The following is a 23070-nucleotide window of genomic DNA, read 5'->3' as shown; positions in this document are numbered from 1 at the left end:
AGGCATGGCGAGGAGGGGGGGGGGGGGGGGTGAAGGGGGTGTTTACCCCCCTTGGTGGATTTTGGAGGGGGGGGGGGGGGGTGTTTCCCCCCCTTGGTGGATTTTTTTTGTCAAATCAGTTGTGCAATAGTCACTTTTGGTGAGTTGTTTACATTGGCATCCAATGTAATAAAAAAAGAGTCAGCCAACAAACTCGATTCTTGTACTGGATCTCCTCTCTGGTAAACAAGAATACCCTGAAGACTCTGGCAGGAGTACTCATTCAAGGGTACTACGACTATGCTTGAGTTGCACCTCATGGTACCAAAGCACCTCAAAGGCACTAAAAACAAAATTACAAACATCTCAAAACAAACTGGTCAGACTACTGCTTGACCTTACTCCTAGAACCCACCTCACCCCTGCCCACTTTGACAACCTAGGATGGCTTAGAGTAGATGACAGAGTACAGCAACTTGCAATGGGCCTGGTCTACAAGATACACTACACGACCAAGGTACCCATGTACATGTCAAAATACTTCCCAAAGGTCAGTGAATACCACGATCACAACACCAGAGGGAGCTCCACAAATCATGTTAAACCCAGATTCGGCTCAAATAAGGGCCTAAACACCTTTCGCAATTATGCCACATGAATGAATGAATGAATGAATGAATGAATGAATGAAAACTTTATTTAACAGATTGCAGAATGGGTACAATACAGTACGGCTCAATACATACAATTGTTAAGGGGATGCAGACCTGAGAAAGACGTTTGTCTTGTTTCCATCAGGGTCCCCCATTTTGGAGCATCAATGTGGAACGCCCTACCCAAAGCTGTAAAGGAATGTGAATCACTACCCACTTTCAAAACCACTCTCAAAGAACACCTACGGGAGACTGCAATTCGAAACCGGCCCCTGCAAATGTCCTAACCCAACCCCCTCCAATGTACAGTAAATGACCAAGTATGGCTTTGTAAATATTCCAATGTACAGTTTTGCTTGTACAGTGCCTGATGATGATGTCTATATGAATTGAAAATGGGGGACCCTGATGGAAACAAGACAAACGTCTTTCTCAGGTCTGCATCCCCTTAACAATTGTATGTATTGAGCCGTACTGTATTGTACCCATTGTGCAATCTGTTAAATAAAGTTTTCATTCATTCGTTCATTCGTTCATTCATTCATTCATTCATTCATTCATTCATGAATTGAAATGGGGGACCCTGATGTAAACAAGACGAAAGTCTTTCGCTGGTCTGCATCCCCTTAACAATTGTATGTATTGAGCTGTACTGTACCCATTCTTCAAACTGTTAATAAAGTTTTCAATCAATCAATCAATCGTGTGAGATGCACTTTCACAAAAACTACATTTACCATGCGCCTCTGCGGTACACGTTGCAGCAGGGGTCAAGGGTGGTGAAGAAATGAAACCAAAATATCCTAGTGTGTATTCTCCGAACTGGCGTTGCCTTTAATTAACTAGCTGTAGTTACAGGTGACATTTCTTTTTAAATGTAGCTAACGTCGCTAAGCATTACACCACTAGGTTAGTAGGACAGGAGGATTTTAATCTGTCATACTTAATGACTAGCGTTAGCTCAACCTAAAAGTGACGCAAGCTAGCTAACGCTAACGGTTAGGCTAGTAGTAGTAGCCTGGTAGTTCGGTTTCTTGAATTTGTAAACATTCGAGTGCAAACTCGTGACGTTTTCTAGCAAACGTTAGCTATTGCTATTTTACAACGCTATCCATACCCGGCTGACTGTGTAGCTGGGAGTGGAAAATGTCGTCCTATCCTACCAGGATCCATCTCATTGTCCTGACATGCAGCCTGGCACTAGTTGCAATACTGGGGCAGCAGCAAGACGACGAGTGGATTGATCCGTACGACATGCTGAACTACGATGCAACCACCAAAACCATGAGGAAGTCCCCAGAGGTGAGTTATGTGTAAAAACTGTCAATGCAGTAGGTTCACTTTGTAACTTAACTATGATGACGACGCTTCAAGCTCTGCTATAACTGAACATATTATTCCCTCCACAGTCTCCAGACTATCCCAATGTGCCCACGAAAAGAAGAGATTATATTCAGGACTCACAGGACTCCAGTCAAGTTGAGCTGACTGTGTGTAATAAAAGAGTGGATGGGTTGCAAAGACAGGTCAGTGCTTATGGCGTTGTGCTGATTGATTGATTGATTGATTGATTGAAAACGTTATTAACAGATTGCAGAATGGGTACAGTACAGCTCAATACACACAATTGTTAAGGGATGCAGACCAGAGAGACTTTCGTCTTGTTTACATCAGGGTCCCCCATTTTCAATTCATCAGGACATATATGACGTACAAGAAAAGGGAGTATATACATTTGACGTAAAAACTGTACATTGGAGGAGGTTGGGTGGGGTTGTGGGGGGGGGGGGGGGGGGGTACATTGGGATATTGACAACCATACTGGGTAATTTACATTGGGGGGGGGGGGGGGGGCACTGTACAAACAAGCAAAACTGTACATTGGGGGGGGGGGGGGGGGGGGGACTGTACAAACAAGCAAAACTGTACATTGGAATATTGACAACTATACTAGGTAAATAACTGTACATTGGAGGGGGTTGGGTTAGGACATTTACAGGGGCCAGTTTTGAATTGCAGTCTCCCGTAGGTGTCCCTTGAGAGTGGTTTTGAAAGTGGGTAGTGATTCACATTCCTTTACAGCTTTGGGTAGGGCGTTCCGCATTGATGTGGCATAATTGCGAAACGTGTTTAGTCGCTTAGTTCAGTGGGGGAGGATCTCGTGACATCTTGAGGCACCCCGATGCTGCAGAATTTGACCTCGGAGTGTAGTCATTCACCTTGACTAGGTGCTTTCTCCTTGACAAGCAGAGGGAAAGAAACTTCTGAACCTCTTCTACGGGTATTCACTTTGTTTGACAGTTATTGGGAGTAAATTAGTTTGAATATGGACACCAGTGATGTCATTGGGGACAGTGACTTGTTGTGTTAATTACAGCACTAAACATGATGTAGATGAGAAATAGCAATACATTGGGCTAGATCCACAAAGAATGGGTTGCACAGTGGCAGTGCTAATTGCACCCTTACTTACAATTCATTATTAATTGAAAATGGGGGACCCTGATGTAAACAAGACAAAAGTCTTTCTCTGGTCTGCATCCCCTTAACAATTGTGCATTGAGCCGTACTGTGTATTGTACCCATTCTGCAATCTGTTAATACAAATTTCATTCAATCAATCACCATAGTCTTATACTGCATTGAATGAATCGGTTCATTTATTATTAATTGAGCTCTAACAATGACATTACTGGTGGCCATATTCATACTAATTTATTCTCAATACCTTTATTCTTAATAGTCAAACTAAATGAATGTGTGCAAAGGTTGGGTGTGTGGATTGTTTGTTTGTTTGTACCGTACTTTTCGCACTATAAGCCGCACCTGACTATAAGCCGCAGCAGCTAAATTGAATGATGTGTACATATATAAAAAAAAAAATGGGGGGGAAAGCCGCGGCTTATAGTCCGAAAAGTACGGTATATGGTATGATTATTTTGTGTAAATTAGGTTGTACGCCGACCATCAAGTAATAGTTGTTTAGTTTAGGAATAGGGGGCAGGTAACTATAAGAATAATTCTTCTTCCTGCTCCTTTTGCCCATGGTAGAACGTTATTTATGATTTTGTATGAAAACTGTATGATTGAATTGCTTCCATGTGGCAAATAAAACTCTGAATCTGAGGTTAAACCAGCATTGTTAATTTTTTTGGTGAAGTGCCCCTTTTAAGTAAAATTTGCTCTTGTTCAGATTGAAGACCAGAAGATGAAGATTGTTCATATCTCACAGCGACCCACATGCAACCCATTGTTCAAGAGATTCCTCTCCAAGCTCATGAAGGAGGTGGAAAGAGTTGGTGTGGTAGGTTTTTAATTCCCTCTTCTCCAAATTCATCACCACCCCATCCAACCCAACTCATCACCATATCATACATCTGTTCTAGGGGTGGAACGATACGCATTTGAACCATAACACCGTTCGGTACGACCTCCACGGTTCGGGGCGTCTGTGTATCGTACGGTTCAGATGATGCGCAAATAAAAAAAATAAAAAACTTCATTTGGCATGGAGCCGGGAGAGGTGAGTGCTGGCTGCAGGCAGCAGCAGCACTGCAGGTGCTAGTCAGTTTGTGTAAATGGCAAGCGCAATATAAATCAATCTTCATTACGACTTTAAAAACATAGCCATTAACATTACATAGGCCTACACACATCTTGCCATAACGTTAGCAGTTTGTACAACACAACGCATGTTGAACTATGGTAGCCCGCCAGCTAATACAGTCAATGAAATGTTATCGTAGCTACTAGCTAGCAGAGGAGAAAATGGGAGTCTGAGAGGCGTGGTGTTTAAAGACAACGATAGGCGTTTATTCAACATCCAAGAAGGGTAACATACAACTGTGTTTTACTAACTCCAATCGGGACTGTTGCCGCTTTTCCACTGCATGTTATGAACAAATGAATGAATGAATGAATGAATGAATGAATGAGAACTTTATTTAACAGATTGCAGAATGGGTACAATACAGTACGGCTCAATACACACAATTGTTAAGGGGATGCAGACCTGAGAAAGACGTTTGTCTTGTTTCCATCAGGGTCCCCCATTTTCAATTCATATAGACATTTTTTTTTTTTTTTTTTTTTTTTTGTTATTGGTCTTTTTCCCCCTCCATTTTCCTCCGATTTTCTCCCATCCCAATGTTAGTCGTTATGCCAATTCCCAGTCCCTTCCTGGTCGCTGCGCACTTACCCCCCACAGTCAGATCATCTGGGAGAGTGGAGGCTACCACGTGCTTCCTCCGACACACGTCCAGCCAATCACCGCTTCTTTTCACCTGGCAGCGCGGATTCTCATCGAGAGGGCGTAGCGTGTGGGAGGATCACACTATCCCCCTCAAGTCCTATCCGCGCTTAGCAGGCGCCCCGACCGAACTGTAGGAGTCGCTGTTTACAACGACCCGGACCCACCCCGCCAGCTTCTCCCACCCTCTAATACAGCCAATTGTATTAGTGCAGACGGCCAGCCAAGCTGGTGACAACCCCGGAGCTGTGAGCTGGATTCGAACAGGCGAATCCAGCTCACAGCTCCGGGGTTGGTGACGAATGCAATCTCCGCTCGGCCACCTAACCGCTCGCCATATAGACATTTATGACATACACAACATACATGACATTTATGGCATAGGGACATATAGGTATTTAGTGCTGATACATTTGTGACTTAAACGGTATTCAAATATACAGTACTGTTACCCCTAGATCCTGACAGAGTATATACATATGATGGGGAGGGGACTGTACATTAGGAGGGGGTGGGTGGGTGGGAGAGAAATATACATACGCGGGGAGGGAATATATACATGCGGTGGGGAGGAGACTGTCTATTAGGAGGTGGTGGGGGTTTTGGGCATTTACGGTGGCCAGTTTCGAATTGCAGCCTCCCGTAGGTGCTCTTTAAGAGCGGTTTTGAATGTGGGTAGGGATTCACACATTCCTTTACAGCTTTGGGTAGGGCGTTCCACATTGATGTGGCATAATTGCGAAACGTGTTTAGTCCCTTGTTTGAGCCGAATCTGGGTTTAACATGATTTGTTGAGCTTCCTCTGGTGTAGTGGTTGTGGTATTGACTGACCTTTGGTAAGTATTTTGACATGTACATGGGTACCTTTACCTTAGTCGTATAGTGTATCTTGTAGACCAGGCCCATTGCAAGTTGCTGTACTCTGTCGTCCTAACGTTACCGGAGCTGATAACGTTGGCTGAGCTGAAGGTCTGTGACGCTAAAATGTCTGTGCGGTCCCCCAACTCACCGAATTACGTTAATCCACCACAGTTGCACTCAATATTTAAATAATGTTAGTCTAAATAAATGTAGACAGATAATGTATGTAATGTATTTTAAAAATAGAATGAACAGAGCAGTGTTGTTTTGAAACAGTACAGTGTGTGTGTGTTAGTTTGATGTATGCTGCAATTTATATTGATGGCCTTCTAATTTGTTTATTTATTTATTTTAAATAACAGTGACACTTTTCCCTTTGATAAGAAATCCAGCCATATTCCTTTCATTGTATTTCAAATACTGCACTTTAATTTCAAGCAGAAAACTAATCTTTCCATTAAGAACTGACAATCGGGGAATTTAAACATTGTTGACATTGTTTTTTTGTGTTTTATATTAAAGAAAGGAAAGTCTAGTGCTGGCTGAGCATATTGTTTGTAGCAAATGTAGCCTATATTTTTCAGTCAGTTCGGTCTTTGTGTGCCAAACATTATTTAAGGCTGTAAACACTGTAACACTGTAAAAAATTTTTTTTATATGTTTAGATTCGAGTGTTACATTTAAAAAAAAAAAGAACCGAACCCAAAACTGTGATCCGAACCGAACCGTCGATTTTGTGAACCGTTCCACCCCTAATCTGTTCTATTTTTTCTTTTCTCTAGTCCGGTGACTTCAATAATGATGTCCTTTATGACGCTAAAGTGAAACTGTCCCGACAAGCAGTGGTGGAGATCCGGAAGCTCGTGGAGGGCGAGGAGAGCTGGCAAACGGGGGCTCTGGACAATGCCGTCAGCCAGATCCTGGTGGATCTTAAACCACATAACTATGAGGACTGGAAGTGGCACTTAGAGGACTACATTGGCGTGGATATCAACACACTGTTCATGGTGAGCTGCCTCCAGATCATCTATTGCGTTTAAATCCAAATGTGCAGGAGGGAAACGGCTGTGTTGATGGCAGACACCAGGCTTGCATGTAGATGCACTTAGATGATGTGAAATATCAGTGTGTATATATATATATATAGTTTCTGGTCACTGGAGACATCAAACATATTTCTTATGTGTCAAAAGAAAACACAGAAAATATAAGAGGCTTTGATTTGATTTCTGACATGTTACACATGTTACATGATGTATATTGAGGACATTTTCCTGATAACCACATTTTGTTTTAGCCTGGTATCCGCCTGATACCTGATAACCATACTTTGTTTTAGCCTGGTATCGGCCTGACTCATCCCTGGGCCCTGTTCCTCGTACCTGGCTAACTGAGTTAGCCGGATAATTTCCGCTCCCCGACGTGCGATTGTCTAAATCCCTATGGCAACAGATCAAAAAGTTTGAACCTGGTCGAGGCTGCAGGGTTTAGTTCAGTTAGCTCGATAACCTGCATGGCCACACCCTCGCAAAGAAATGCAGCTCCCTTCCTGAAATAATTCTCAGTCTAGATCCCATTATACCATTCTGAATTATGTTTTTGTGTTTCGTTTTACTAGAGGGGGCTTTTGAAATGTAAAATAATATACCTAAAATGCTGATAATAAATTTACTTTGTCCTAAATAATGCACGTCATATATACGGCGCTCGCGAGCTGCGATACACTAGGCTTGGGCGGTATAATTCTTTTCATACCGCCATACCCTGCTGACATAATACCCCGGTATACGGGTATATGATGGTATGACTTTCATTTCCATCAGGGGGGGGGGGGCAACCTGTGTTACCAAGTAAACAAATCACGGAACGATGGCCAGAAGCCTGCAGCATCCTAGTACTAGTAACGTTAGCTCTCAGAACGGTAGCCAGAAGCCCGCAGCATCCTAGTACTACTATCATTAGCTCTCAGAATGGTAGCCAGAAGCCTGCAGCATCCTAGTACTACTATCGTTAGCTCTCAGAATGGTAGCCAGAAGCCCGCAGCATCCTAGTTAGGGCTGGGCGATAAAACGATAACGATAACTATCGCGATAAATTATTTCCTCGAAATAAACATGAAACGTGGTCGCAAAGTTTCGATATATCGATTTTCCAAGCTTGGCTCCGTTCAGCCTCGGCTCACCACACTCACTGACAACAACCAACGTTACGTGATGACGTGTTTACGCACAACAGCTAACAACCAATCAGTGAAGTAGATGGCCGAGAGCGAAGTATACCCGGAAGGAGGTAGGACTCACTCAACAACCAGGCTTGCTAGGCTAATTAGCTTGCACGCTGATGTTTTATATATTTACGTGCCGAGTATGTGTGTGACGTGAATTCTGAGGCCACGTTTATAGTAGTGGGGGTATACAGTGGACGTCGTTTCAATATATTGTGGCGGAAGAGAGTATTTTAGTGTAATATTTAGCACATTGTCATGAAATACACCGCTTAGATACTACAGGCTTGCTAGGCTAATTAGCTTGCACGCCGATGTTTTATATATTTACGTGCCGAGTATGTGTGTGTTTTGAATTCTGAGGCCACGTTTATAGTAGTGTGAGGTATACAGTTCGTTTCAATATATTGTGGCGGAAGAGAGTATTTTAGTGTCATATTTATTGTCATGAGATACTCCGCTTGTCGGCTAACGTGTAACGTGCGCGGACTGATGACGACATCAACTCGACTTGAGACATTCGCAGCAGCATAAGAAGTCAATTAAACTTGACGGACATTATATCGACGATAATTATCGATATCGAATTATATGAAAATAATTTAATAATTTTATCGCGATAACGTTTTTGGTCATATCGCCCAGCCCTAATCCTAGTACTACTATCGTTAGCTCTCAGAATGGTAGCCAGAAGCCCGCAGCATCCTAGTGCTACTATTGTTAGCTCTCAGAATGGTAGCCAGAAGCCTGCAGCATCCTAGTGCTACTATCGTTAGCTCTCAGAATGGTAGCCACGTTAGTTAGCCCAGCACCAGCCAGGTCCCGACGTTAGCTCTCAGTACGATAGCCACGTTAGTTAGCCCAGCACCAGCCAGGTCCCGACGGTAGCTCTCACTACGATAGCCACGTTAGTTAGCCCAGCACCAGCCAGGTCCCGACGTTAGCTCTCAGTACGATAGCCACGTTAGTTAGCCCAGCACCAGCCAGGTCCCGACGTTAGCTCTCAGTACGATAGCCACATTAGTTAGCCCAGCACCAGCAACGGTAAGCGTGTCTCATTTAATTTCCACCACTCCTGTGTGTAGACAACCAGCTCTGCGTGTGCTCGCTCCACTAGTGAGGACTGGTCTCGCCCTCTGCTGGCGCGTGCTGTGTGTGCACTACAACCAATGGTCCCTGTCAAAACTCTGTTTCAGTGTAATAGAAACTGAAACGCATCTGTGATTTTGACGGTATTGATTTTCAATACCGTCGGGATTTCTAAAAATACCTGGTATACCGTAATACCGTCATACCGCCCAAGCCTAATATACACACTATGTGGTTATTTTAATAAGGGAGCATTGCAAATGTGAATCCCGCGGGGATGTTTTTAACCATCGGGCGTTTGGCTCCGGTTAGTTTTATATTCTCTGCTGTGGATGTATTTGCGCCCGGATTGCGTTTCATTCAAGCATAAATTGAAGCGTCTTCATGCGTGGATTGTGGATATGAATTACGACGGATCGGAATATGTGGATTGTTGAATTGTCACTCACACGTTATTGTGATATTGTAAGTGGGATTAAAATGTTTGAGGAGATGCGATTTGATGACGTGGACGTGACTTGAGAAAATGAATGAGCAATTGCAAGCCTTTGACGTTTTGATGAATTTGAGAAAATGCATTTATCTGTTCAAGCACCGTTAGTGTTATCTGATGATGAACAAGAAGGTGATTAACATGAGGTGTCACTGGTATAAACCAAAGGTTAATCAATTCAATGCATGTATGGATGATGTCAAACAGATTAAAACCTGATTAATAGTGAAACTGTATAGCCTCCCTCCAAGCCTCTCTGAAAACGTTGGGAACCATGTATTTATATATTATATATAGTATCTATTAATTCCTATCAATTAGATACTCTTTGGGCTTGTTTTTGTCTACTTATCTGAAATAGTTTAATCATTATTTTCGCTAGCAATATCTCATTTGATTATTCATTCCATTAAGCCTACTGCCAGCAGGCACATTTAAAGAAATATAATCTGATTGATTGGGGTAATGAGGGACTTAAAATTAGCCTATAGATTATGCATTTAACTTGTCGGCGAGGCTATTGAGCCGTACTGTATTGTACCCATTCTGCAATCTGTTAATAAAGTTTTCAATCAATCAATCAATAAATCAATCAATGCCATTAGAAAAATCAGGATTTCTGCGATCGACACCTGCTGTCTTTTCAGGTGAGGCGGCCGCACGCAATTATCCTGAGTATCAAATCTGGTTAGAATTAACGAGACTGAATCAGCGTTCGAGGAACAGGGAAAGCCCGGATTCAAACATCGGGTTAATTGAATCTGGATAATGGGACTTTTGATCGACTTAGTTGAACCAGGTACGGGGAATAGGGCCCTGGTGCATTCCTATTGCCTAGTGTTACGTCTTGTGTCTGTTTGGCTTCCACCTCCAGGTGTGCGCATGTGTCATGGTCATAGTGGTCATCATCTGCACTCAGCTGTGGTCAGTGGTGTCCTGGTTCGTCCAGATCAAGAGGCTGCTCGCCATCTGCTTCTTCATCAGCATCATCTGGAACTGGTTTTACCTGTATAAGGTAAGGTAACCATGGTAACCACCAGTTAATAACCAGACAGTACTGACTCTGTTTTAGTTATCACTGAATGCTTTTCACCTATAAGCACCTATGTTTCATGCTTAATTTCTGCTTGTTTAGATTGCCTTTGCTGAGCACCAAAACAACATAGCCAAGATGGACAGTGTCAGTGAGAAATGTACTGGACTGACGAAAATTGGTTGGAGTGATAGTCTGAAGGGTAAGATAATTGAATATTTGAAAACCCTTTTGATATGAGTACTATCATATATTATATTACTAGGCTATATATGAATGAAGCAATTCATTCTCAAAATGCTATTCGCTTATTTAACGAGTCCCATGGTTGGAGTTCTGGCCGGGTTCCGAGCAAACCCGAAAGCAAACGGGTTCAGAAGCGCCAAAACGTTTCAACCCACACCACAATATGAAGGGTTTCCTATTTCCAACACAAAACCACCGTCCTCCTGCATTTCTGATTCTGCTATCACTTGGCACTATTTTGTTTATTGGGAGGAAAAGCGTATTACTACGGGCTGGAGCCAGTTCACAGTTAGCGTGGCCTATCAGCTGTTTTTAAAATGCAGAAGGACCAGGCATGTTGTGGTGTAGATTAAAACCTTTTTGAGTTTGTAGCTCCCAAATCCCCATTTGCTGCCTGTCTAAAGCTACCCGGTTCACTCTGAAACCCAGTCAGAACTCTGACCACGGGACTTGGTAAGTAACTGGCAACTATTTCATACAACCTAATGTCAATAGTTTGTACCACTGTATATAGTTATACATACATTATCTTAGCATATTTACTCCGTAGCCTTGTCATATATACTCCACATATTCACACGTGACACTGTACTAGTGTACTGTATATTGCTATGCACTTTACTGTTACTTTGCACTCTGCCAACTTCACATTTCGTTGTACTCTACTTGTGCTGTGCAATGACTATACAATTGTATCTAAAGCTGCTTAGGGCATGGTGACATCAGCATCATTTGATTATCTATTAGATATGGCCAACTTCAAGAAAGCATACATTTGTCATATTTATAACAAAGTAATTCGATAGGTCATAGATGTTCATGTAATTAAACATTACATCACGCGCAGGAGTGGTTTGTGAACAATAAACCATGCCTAGGGGTGGTCGTTAGGCCCGAGGCGCAGCCGAGGGTGGTTAGACCCCCTAGGCATGGTTTATTGTTCACAAATCACGACTGCAAGTGGTGTAAAGCTTTTATACAACTGCCACATTCATCCAACCTTATTTCTATACAATAAACACACATTAATCGAAGATTTATTGAAAAAACCATCCGCCAGAAAAAGTAGTTCCCACAACTACAAAAAAGACAATTTGCCTCCATGTGGAAGCAGATCGGAAGTGCATCCAACCAACTAACACATCCAACTGTGTATTATTGGAATGATTGAGAGAAGTTGCCTCATGTGGAAGCAGCTTGAAGTGCATCCAACCAACTAACACATCCAACTGTGTATTATTGGAATGATTGATTGAAAATGTTATTACCAGATGCAGAATGGGTACAATACAGTACGGCTCAATACACACAATTGTTAAGGGAATGCAGACCTACTTTCCATAGAACTTCATTCTTGGATGCTTCTATAGAAAGTAGGTAAAACAAATTAAAACGTTTTCTTTGCCCTATAGGAAAAAAACGTTTTCTTCGCCCTATTCTTTTATTTATTTTTTTAAACCTACTGTAGAGGGCCTAAACTTAACCAGTTGGAAACCAAGCGTACAGTAATAAAATTAGCAATCAATCAATCAATCAACTCAATAGGCCATGCTCACTTAGAACAGCGCAGCACCCAGCTCTCTCTCAGTCTGACTATCCCCCGCGTTGCAGGCAGAGTGTGTGTGTGTGTGTGTGTGTGGGGGGGGGGGGGGGGGGTGTGGTGGTGGGTGGAGACTAGAGCGAGCGCTGACAGTCGAAAGGAAAAAGAAATTGAAAACATTTTTGAAAATTAATCAATCAATCAATCCGCGATTTTTCTTTTGTTACAGAATGATTCAAGACTCATCAATTACATCATCCAACATTGTTTAAACGACTAAGACATTCGCTGTGACAGAATCGCTTGATATTTAGTCGTTTAGTCGCTATCAACATATCCATTTGTAAAGATTATTGTCCACCTTCTTGTGATCCGGCGGATTGATGTGATGTGATTCGGTTGTGGGCGGGTCCTGGGCCAGCAAGCGTGGACTGATCGCAATACATACGTGTAAATGGACTGTTTCAGCCAATCAGAATCGAGAAATTTGCATGCCGTTGTATAACTTTACACAATATTTGGTTTTACTTGAGTGTCTGACTCTTGAAGTGGTACTTTGGCCCTTCTGTTGCAGAGTGGTACCGAAGCACCTGGACCCTTCAGGGTGACCCCTGTATGAAATACTATGAAAACCTCATCGTCAACCCCATCTTGCTGGTACCTCCAACCAAGGTAGGGCACATAATGTTATTGACTTGATGTGTGGTCAGTAGGGCTGGGTGATAAAATGATAACGATAATTATCGCGATATATTTTTCTTTCATTATAGATATGAAACGTGGTCGATAATAAAAAATAAATTGTATTGTGACCTGCAACAGGGCAGCTTTAAAACCAGAGACGGTGGACAGACTTGTCTTTCTTGCCTGCAACTTAAAGTAATGGCTTTGCTTGTCCAAATGACAATACTGACCAAATTGAGATTTATTTTTCTCTTGTCCATTTATTTTGTTTGCTTTCTAATTTAAAATACAGTTTGAAACCGTCTGTACACAGTAGGCTATGTTTGCTAGCAGAGCTAGTCTCCAGTCGCGAGTCACAGTGCACGTGTGCAAAAAGCGCCAAAAGATAGAAAAGAAACTAGCAGAGCCAGAACTATTCAACTCTCCTGGAGCCACAGCCAGCAGAGAAGCCTGTTTACTTACGCTTTCAAACCAGCTGCAGTGTGAGGGGCTGTAACACTAAAGATGGCAGCCACGAAAAATAATTGCTACAAAATAAACATACATTTGTTGTTTAAATAATAATAAAAAAAATTATACTAATAAAAATATCGATAATTATCGAATTATATGAAAAATGTTATGATAAAAATGTTGCCCATATCGCCCAGCCCTAGTGGTCCGTGTGTGTATGAAAAACGACATATCCGATGAGCCGGTCACTATACAAACAGCCCTCTTTGTTTTTAGGCCATAGCGGTCACCATCACCACCTTCATCACGGAGCCTCTGAAGCACATCGGCCAAGGGATCAGCGAGTTCCTCATAGCGCTGCTCAAGGACCTACCATTCACCCTGCAGATCCCCGTTCTTCTCACTATAGTACTCTCCATCCTGGTAAAGATACCTGATGAAACGGCATTCACACACTAGCATACGACACTCATGGTCAGAGAACACCCATCATTCAATTTGTCAATGTTTTCAGGAATTTGGAGACTAAAGACGAAAGTGGAGATTAAAGAAAGGAATTGAGAGACTGGTGTTCAGTTATTATGTAGGGCTTCAGTTATGATATAACTGTCTATCATTACTGTATCCTTTGCAGGTGTTTATGTATGGGAGTGTCCAGGCAGCCTTCCAGTATGGCATCACCGCACCACTACGCCGCAGACGGAGGGACCCCTCACCGCCAGCACTGAACCCGCCCCAGCCTCAACCTCTTCCACTGAGGGACGCAGACCGCTACTGCTTAGCAGGGGGGGATGCACCGCAACATGTCCCGAGGCCCCAAGCCAACCAAGGCAGACTGGATAGACCCCATGTTCGTCACAGGAGGCCCAACAAAGAGAGGGAAGAGCCCGCCAAGGTGGTGGTGGAGACCCTACGGAACACTGAGCGGCCCTACAACGCGGATGAGCTGGACGCAGAGCGGAGGGAGGGGGTTCCTGACCTGGAGCAGCCAGAATATCTCTCAGACACCGACAGCGCCTCTCGAACTGAGGGAGATTCAGATGAGCCGGAGACGCAGGAGGAGCTAGCTGGAGCCAGTGCTACCAGTGCAGTTGGGGAGCTGCGTGCTGAGCACTCTCAAGCTAACACTGACTCATCTTCACCTAAAGCTAAGGCTGCTACCTCACCGCGAGCTAAAGCTAAACCTGCTACCTCACCGCGGGCTAAAGCTAAACCTGCTACCTCACCGCGAGCTAAAGCTAAACCTCCAAATCCAAATAGAAACTCTTCTCAAGTCCAATCCAGTGAGGACAGTGTGGCATCTGCATCTCACACTGGACAGACTGAAAAGGCAAAAGAGGATCAGCCCTTGCAAGCTACACGAGGGAACAATGCTAGGGTGAGCTTTAAAACCTCTTCTAAATGCACACAAACCAACTATATAAAGCAACTTGTTCCTTGTTGCGTACCAATATAAGCAATAAACCTGTGACGGGTCTAAATGTGATTTTTATCTTATCTATGATAAGTGACATTTAAGATGCCCTTTTTGTTTGTTCGAATTGCTTCAGCATTGTTCATGCACCAATTGGATGATGATTAAGATGCTGCATAAGTTGGTAAATAACTTTTATTGTGATCTCTATGTTTTTATGGCACTTATTCTTCCCTTTTGGCATCTCTTTCCAATGTTAGCTATTCGGTTTGCCTGCACCGTCTCATGCATGTGCCCTCAACACGTGTGTGCGTACAGTAACAGTACAAAGTATCTGGTAGGGATTATCTTTGGTTTTAAGTTTACGTCATACATCCAATATTTTCTTTTAAATGTCAATCATCAAGGTGGTGGTTATGAACGGATGTATCAATACTGGTAAAGCCATGGAGTGAACTCACGGATGTGACGGTTAAATCTACAAACTATTTTATTTGATTCCAGTAGTGATGCACGATATATCGGCCGCCGATATAGCTGTTTTTTTACACATCGGTATCGGTCCGATATCAAGATACGGCCGATATGAACCTATATATATATATATATATATATATATATATATATATATATATGTATGTATAAAAAACTTAAATAGTTTCAAAATATCAGTCATTTCTGAAAATAAGTTACAAAAGTACAAAAAAATGCGTTTTGGAAAATAGCTCTTTATTTGATTATCATAAAGTGTTTTCTATACAGAGATATCGACATCGGTAAATATCGGTATCGGCCAGAACAGCAATATTAATATCGGTTATCGGTATCGGCCACAATTTTCACATCGGTGCATCACTAGATTCCAGTTATTTGGGCAAAGATTGGGTGCATCACACAATCCTACATTTTGACCGCAGTTCCATTACATTTTATTACTTCTTGAATGTGCAGGGCCTAAGTAAACAAATGTGACGAGACTGATGTAGTTCAGCAATAAATGTATATAATTAAGCTAAATAAAATCGTGCACCAAAGTATTAGGTCAGTGTTATGTTAACAAATTTAATAAATATGACATGTTATATTTTGTCTACCTATTCATTTTGATGCATCAATCATGTGTCAGTTATTCTTTACACTCCCATGTGTAGTTTGAAATGATGCTTGAATGTTAAAGTGAAACCCATGTCAAACAAAATATATCCCCTTAACACTTCCAGCGCCAACAGCAGAGGGCGCTGATGGTCCTTCAGCGCCAGTGCTTTATCCAATGTAGGATAGGACTTATTTGCGAGTGCTTAAAATATATCAAATATAATAGCAATAGATCTAAATAACACTGATCGTCAGTGAGTTGCTTCCAGTCAACATGCACGAAACGGAAATTTTTTTCATACATTTCCGTTTATACCGTGATGAATATGAATATATTTCTAGAGCGTTCTGTCTCATCTCAATAAACTCCAGCAAATCGCGGTTCAATGTATTTTGTTAGAAATCGTGCCATTTGTCGCTTGATTTATGAATCGTTTTCAAATAAACGCTAGATTATCGATATTATATGTGTCATCATGGGCGAACAGAAGCGGGTCTGAAAAATCGCTTCTCCGTACTTTGGTCGGTGCGAACCACACACACATACTCCGATGGCGGTGAAAGGAACATCGGATTAACCCAAGATTTGTAACAAAGTCCTTACCTCACATCTGATGTAGTGCAAAAAGATTAATCCAATTCCTTATCGCCATTCCAAATATTGATCGCGTTTATTGATCCAACGTTATATGTCCAAAACACATAATCCACGCTGCTCCGAGTGTCCCCAGTCAATGTGTTATAACGATATTGCATGCCCGAGAAGGAAAACCTGGACCGGACTTCTTAGATTGTCTTAGATTGATGCACAGCCCCAGCCAGAGGGATTCCAATGATGTGCAATACCATCCGGGAGCCGTTAGGCGGCGGTATTTGCCCTTTGCGAGCTCAGACCCATTCCCAATGATAACGTCAGGCTGGATGGATGAAAAATGAATGGATATAGCGAATAAAAGAAATATCGATTTAAAACCCGGGATTTCTCGGGTTTGGTGCCCAGAGCATGGCGAGTTAACCCGACTTATCTCGGGTTTGGCCTCCAAAGGGTTAAAGGTAGAATCTGTAATGCTGTCAAACAGCGACCTCTAGGTAAAAGAGCCTGGTTGATAATGCACTTTGTTTACACTTTTTGTTTTGATCTGATATATGGGTTGGATTTGAGTGGGGATAGGGGAGGGCCTACTATTGCTGGCCCAGAACACAGGCTCTGCTAAGAGAGGTCTGGAGAAATTCTAAGCATAATAGGTTACTAAACTCCAACCCACACATCGGATCAATACAAAAACTAAATAAACTAAGTGCAATACCAAGCAGGGCTATTTTGCCTAGAGGTCACGCTTAATGGCATTACAGATTCTACCTTTAACTTCATTGAATTGAATAACCTATATTTTTGATAATTCTCCATGGCCAGCAGTTTTCTATAGTTAGCCTAATTAAGCAATATCCCATAAGAAGGAGTGCTATTATACTGAATATCGGCTGTGATTCGATCGTAGGTACGAGGCTGATATTGACATAACACATTGACTTTGAAGAATACAAAAAATATAAAAAACATAGATTTTATTCTATTCAATTAAGTTAAAAGTAAAATCTGTAATGCCATCAAACGGTGACTTCTAGGCAATTTTTTTTTTACTAACTTATTATGCTTTGAATATCTCCAGACCTCTTATCAACAGTTTTACAATCACCATCTATTAGTTAACCGTTTTAAGCGACAATTGATTTAGATTTTGACATTTGTTTGTTAATGTAATCATTTATTTAGCTCCGCCAACAAATAGTTCCACAACTGCACTTTTGAACCTGAACCATTGCCTAATTAATGGTTATTAATAGAACACCTGTGCGGTGGAGTGATGCATATAGGTAAAACGTCCCAGTGCTGTTATACTGAATATCAGCACTCATCGATTCCTCTTGTCCAATCAAATTACTTGGTTGGAACCAACTGTTGTATAATATGAGCACAATGCGATTTGTGACCTTTCCAAGCACTCAATAGTTTTGTACTTGGGAATGTTAAATTTTTTGGTGGCATCAAAAAGGTTGAAAACTACTCATTTCTTGATGTAAACACCACTATACAGTCGGGTCCATAAATATTTGGATATCAACACAGTATTGGCTCTGTACACCACCACAATGGACCTGTGAAATCAAAATTCAAGATTTAGATGTAAATACCCTCAAATTAAAGCTGAGAGTCTGCACTTAAAGCACATCTTGATTGTTTCATTTCACAGGTCCATTGTGGTGGTGTACAGAGCCAGAATTGTGTCAATGTCCAAATATTTATTGACCTAATTGTGGGTGTTTTTTTTCCTCTGTATTTGAAGGATTTTTATTATGAATATGTAGACTTTATTTAACTGCTGTAAATTATCTCTGCAGATTCTGGAAGCTTCTGTACAAAAAAGGACCTCATCGATCTCAATGGACTATGTTGAAACTGTCGGAGCTCCCGTGCAAGAGACGCTAATACATTAAGAGTATAACTGTATAAAAAGAAATCACCATAGCTTTGAAAATCAATAGTGTCAAAAACATTGACTCTATTTGAGATTAGGGTGAAAAGTATGAGGAGTTCTGACTTTGCAGCTCGGCCAACAAGTGACGAGCGCATACTGTCTCTTTATAAAAGCCTCCTTCACTCCACTACCACCTCCTCCCCCCTGATCCACGACACTGCTGTCCCAACAGGGGAGAAAAAGCTGCTTCAAACATCTCCAGCCTCCGGCAGCAGAGGGTCCAGGAAGTCAATTGCATGATTCAGGCCAGCTGTAAGAATGATTGGACCACCCGTGAGGAGAAATACAAAACCTCTAGAATGATGTATATCCGGAAAAGTATAAAAAAGAAATGACATTTTATATCTTGAAAGTTGATAACTTTAGTGAAATGAAAAAAGGGAAGCTTCTTTTTGAGGACGTCTAATGGCATTTGGTCATCATCAATATTGCTGTCTCGTCTGTGATGCAGAAGCCCTGAAACATCAGTACCAGTTGCCCCTTTCTCTCCTCCCTCTTTTCCCATCTTCTCCAAGTTATTTCCTGGAAGGAGACAAGGAAAGGAGCGGTAGTGAAAACTAACAGAATGGAGTCTTTTATTTGCTCTGAGGGAAATGTCTATTTTTGTGCCATGAGGACGTTGCTTACAAGTGTATGTAAATATATTCTGGACTCATTAATTGAACCATTGTACTGAACCATATAAGTCCATTTATAAAAAATGTTGACCGTATTTGCACTTGTGAAGTTAATATATCACATGGAGTGTGAAGGTGATACAAGCAACGGCTCAACCTTGACTGTCTTTAAATTAACTACAAGTGAACACAACACTAACTTACCATCTTTAGATAATAGTTTCCTCTGAAAACTTCAAACGGACTTATATGATTCTTTGTCTTAGGTTGTAATAAGCACAAATTGCAGTTTTTTTTATGGGAAGCTATTTTTATAATGTGCTATTTTTTATTTAGGGTTTTGAATTATGCTGTAACAGGGTGTGAATAATCTTGATTTTGAGTTGTTTTAATCATTGTAAGAATCTATCTCTGAAATTGAAAAAAATAAATCAGTGGGTACCTCATACTTACGTGTTTTGGTGTGACGACCCCCCCTCTACCTGCAATGGGGAGTCTTCTGACTCAAAGAGCAGGTTGGAGTGGGTAGGTCGTTACCCCAATTTGAATCACCTGTGCAGTGCAGAGAGCTGCCTGCACACACAGTATATATGTTTCCCTTGTCTAACCCTTCTGTCTGCTTCTCCACTTCAGACACCACAGGTTGTATCAGCCACCAAGTGAACCATCTTGGGATCCTTATCCATTCTGATACATACCTATTTGTTTATGCTTTTGTTGTTTAATCAATTATTGTTTTTAGATAGGATTAAATAAATCATTGTTGTTAAATTGAACTCTCATGTGTTGACTTCCTTTATATGACGAACCTCTTCTGGTTCGTCATATATGGGGGCTCAAGCCGTTTGGAGGACCTTTTGTGACACTTGGACATTGATTTGTTTGTAATTTGGCCTAGTGTGGTTGAATTGGTATTTGTGCTTGGTAATTTTTCTGGCATTTGGAGTTTGTAGTTTGGCTGGCATTTGTGGTGGGTTCCTGTTGGGACGATTTGTTTGGGCTCTGTCTGAGTATAGAAGGGCTCATTTGAAAAGATATTTAGGCTAATTGCTTCTTTGGACTAGTGTCTGTGGCCTGAGGGTTGCAGCTAGTATTGTATTTGTAGCCTGTTGGCTAGAATTTGTTTGTAGCCTAATTAATTGTATGCCAATGTTGGGGAGTGAGCATGTGTGATTTGGTCTTTGTTATTGGGGTTTGATTGTTTGGTATTTGGGGGAAGTGGCAGTTTGTTTGTGCAGATTTCTTGTGGTGGAGATTTGTTACTTTGTTTTGTTTGTTTGTTATTGCTTGTGTTGAGGCTTTGGAGTTTGATGCCTTAATCATACAGTCTGTTTTGGGAACCAAAAATCCCCAGGTAGGCGAAGAGGGCAGGTTTCCAATAGGGGGACTTGTCTTGGTATTTTCTTTTTTAGGCGGCCGCAAAAACGTAGGCAGAGACAGGCACTGGCATAGGCGCTTTTGTCCTCTCGGGAGCACGTCTCTGGCTCAGAGGAGTGGCTGTATAACAGGTACTTTTCTGCCCAGAGAGTTCTAGTGCATCAGTACCCCCTACAAGTAGTGGCACGAAGATTGAGCTTTTGAGGTAGTTAGTTAGGACCTGTAGTTAGTCAGGGGGGGAGGTTTCATTTGATCAGACTGTTTGTTTTTTAATGGTATTCACGCTTCATTGTCCCAGCATAGGTTTTGTTTGTTTTGTAGGCCTGTGTCGTAGGGCACTTTGTTTGTGAGTGCGGCTCACTTTGTTTAGGCCAATAGTGCACTATGGCACTCAGTTTTGAGCGGCAGAAGGAACTTCTGATACGGCAGCACAGACGAGAGTTGGCTTTACAAGGCAAAGCACAGACAAGAGTTCGCTTTGGAGGAGATTAGGCAGAAGGCTGAGCTTGCCGAATATATAGATCTGCAGCATAGGGAGCTGGATTTATTGTTTTCTCCTCGTCCACCATTGTCTGTGTTCCCTGTTTCTGTGCCTAACATTTCTCTCATTTCAGGTTTGGGAAGTGGTGTTATGCAGAGAGGTGTGCACGCTGGGTTGCCTGTAGTTGGTGTGGACATCGACCTGGGTAACAATCTTGCTGGGGTGCGGGTGTGGGCCGAGGGGCCTCTCCCAAGTGTAGTCACCCAAGACTCTCCTAGTCCAGCACCCCAAGACTCTCCTAGTCCAGAACCACAAGACTCTCCTAGTCCTATGTTTGACGGTGTTGACAATGACAACATATCAAATGTTGTCATTGAGCATCCAGCCTGTGCAGTGGCACAGGAAATGACGGCAACGTGTGATGCGCAGGGGGTTGCCAAAGGCGCGGATGTTGAGTCTGTTCATCTTAGTTTGGTTCTGCCTGACCCATTTCAGTCCATGTCACAGTCTGATTTGGCTACAGGGGTGGAAATTGATCCGGCTTGGGAAACACTGTTAGATACAGCCGTGCCATTTGAGAATATGGATGAGGCAAATGTTATCTCAAATGTTATTGCCAAAGGCGGAGATGCATGTGATCATGTGGACCTCCTGACGCCCACCACCTTTTGCCCATCTGAAGGGGGGGGGGAATAATGGGGAATGCATTAATGTTTCTTTCTGTTCCACCTCTCCAGTGGCCGTTCCTGAGGAGGGACTGCCATTGCTCCTACTGGCTTCCAGAGAGGTCGCCCAGGAGGTCACAGGGTTTAGCCTTGATGACCTGAGGTTTGGTGAGAAAGTTGGTGGTCCCATGACTATTCAGAGTGAGATGGTTGGGAAGGAGAAAATGAAAACGGAAAAAAAGAGAGGAAAAGAGAACTGGAAAAAGAAAAAGAAAAAGATAAAATCTCTTTATGGTCGTTGTGCTGAGATGGAGGATGTTGTTGTGCCCGCAACTTTCCAGCACCTGATGACATGCGTCTGGGCATGGTTGACCGTTTAAGTTTACGTCCGGGCATGGTTGACCATTTAAGTTTATGGCGACCTTATAGGGTTGACTATTGTTTTGATGTGCATCACCTTTTAACATTCTGTTCTTCTCGTCTCGTTTGCTCCCCCAATCTCTTCTGTCTCTTGTTCTCTTAATTTGCTTCTTAGGATCCTATGTTGCAGAGAGCGGAGGCAGGAGGGTGAGGGGAAAGGGTGACCGGTCCGCAGGGGTGTTGGAGATGATTTGTGGTGTTTTGTTTAACCCTTAATTGTACCCTTAATTCTTTGACTGCTGTATTATAAGCCTAGGGCTAATTTTGATAATGCACAAAGAGGCCTAACCCGAGGCCTAACCCTTAACCTATGTGGGGTATGCTTGATAGGTTGGTTGGAAACGCCATTTAGCTCTGTAGATTAAATATCCCTTTTTGGCCCATGTGTTTGATTGTTGACTTTTGTGCTTTGTAATTTGTATTTGTGTGCTCCTCTGGTGTGCAACTCTTGTTTTGTCTGTTCCCCAATCCCTACTGTCTCCTGCTCTCTTAAAATAGCTACCTAGGGCCCTATGTTGCTGAGAGCGGAGGCAGGATGGTGAGGGGAATGGGTGAAGGGTAAACCTATGTTGAATTTGGGAAAAAGTATTGTTACATTTGGGTTAGTCACTTATAAATAAAAATGTAATTTATTAACAGGGTAGAACCCTTGTCTTTAGGGGGAGGGTGTGACGACCCCCACTCTACCTGCAATGGGGAGTCTTCTGACTCAAAGAGCAGGTTGGAGTGGGTAGGTCGTTACCCCAATTTGAATCACCTGTGCAGTGCAGAGAGCTGCCTGCACACACAGTATATATGTTTCCCTTGTCTAACCCTTCTGTCTGCTTCTCCCATCTGCTTTTCCACTTCAGACACCACAGGTTGTATCAGCCACCAAGTGAACCATCTTGGGATCCTTATCCATTCTGATACATACCTATTTGTTTATGCTTTTGTTGTTTAATCAATTATTGTTTTTAG

At 42.3% G+C, this 23070-nt stretch overlaps 1 protein-coding gene across 3 annotated transcripts; it reads left to right on the top strand.

Moving 5' to 3' along the window:
* The first annotated feature begins 1399 nt into the window (after positions 1-1399).
* Positions 1400-23060, top strand: LOC311224300 (chloride channel CLIC-like protein 1). Of its 3 annotated transcripts, none has more exons than XM_084309229.1 (11): positions 1400-1490; positions 1799-1934; positions 2042-2158; positions 3826-3936; positions 6525-6749; positions 10423-10563; positions 10684-10783; positions 12942-13039; positions 13781-13927; positions 14139-14882; positions 18414-23060. In XM_084309229.1, exons 2-11 carry the CDS (start codon positions 1887-1889, stop codon positions 18507-18509), a joined length of 1827 nt encoding a protein of 608 aa, XP_084165355.1. In that variant the 5' UTR covers positions 1400-1490; positions 1799-1886; the 3' UTR covers positions 18510-23060. The 3 variants fall into 3 exon arrangements, with proteins under 3 accessions (XP_084165355.1, XP_084165353.1, XP_084165354.1); XM_084309228.1 differs by having other exon boundaries at positions 1408-1541; XM_084309227.1 differs by having other exon boundaries at positions 1405-1934.
* Positions 23061-23070: the final 10 nt, after the last annotated feature.

Source organism: Notolepis coatsorum, assembly GCF_963971535.1.
Source record: "Notolepis coatsorum genome assembly, chromosome: 2".
NCBI classification, from domain to species: domain Eukaryota; kingdom Metazoa; phylum Chordata; class Actinopteri; order Aulopiformes; family Paralepididae; genus Notolepis; species Notolepis coatsorum.
The sequence above is the reverse complement of the archived record's forward strand: the minus strand, read 5'-3'. Positions and strand labels throughout refer to the sequence as shown.

Excerpts from the sequence above, each read along its gene's own strand:
- LOC311224300 (XM_084309227.1), top strand. The coding sequence starts at position 1,779 with ATGTCGTCCTATCCTACCAGGATCCATCTCATTGTCCTGACATGCAGC. Across the intron at positions 1,935-2,041 it reads CCATGAGGAAGTCCCCAGAG|TCTCCAGACTATCCCAATGT; the intron begins GTGAGTTATGTG and ends TTCCCTCCACAG. Across the intron at positions 14,883-18,413 it reads CACGAGGGAACAATGCTAGG|ATTCTGGAAGCTTCTGTACA; the intron begins GTGAGCTTTAAA and ends TTATCTCTGCAG.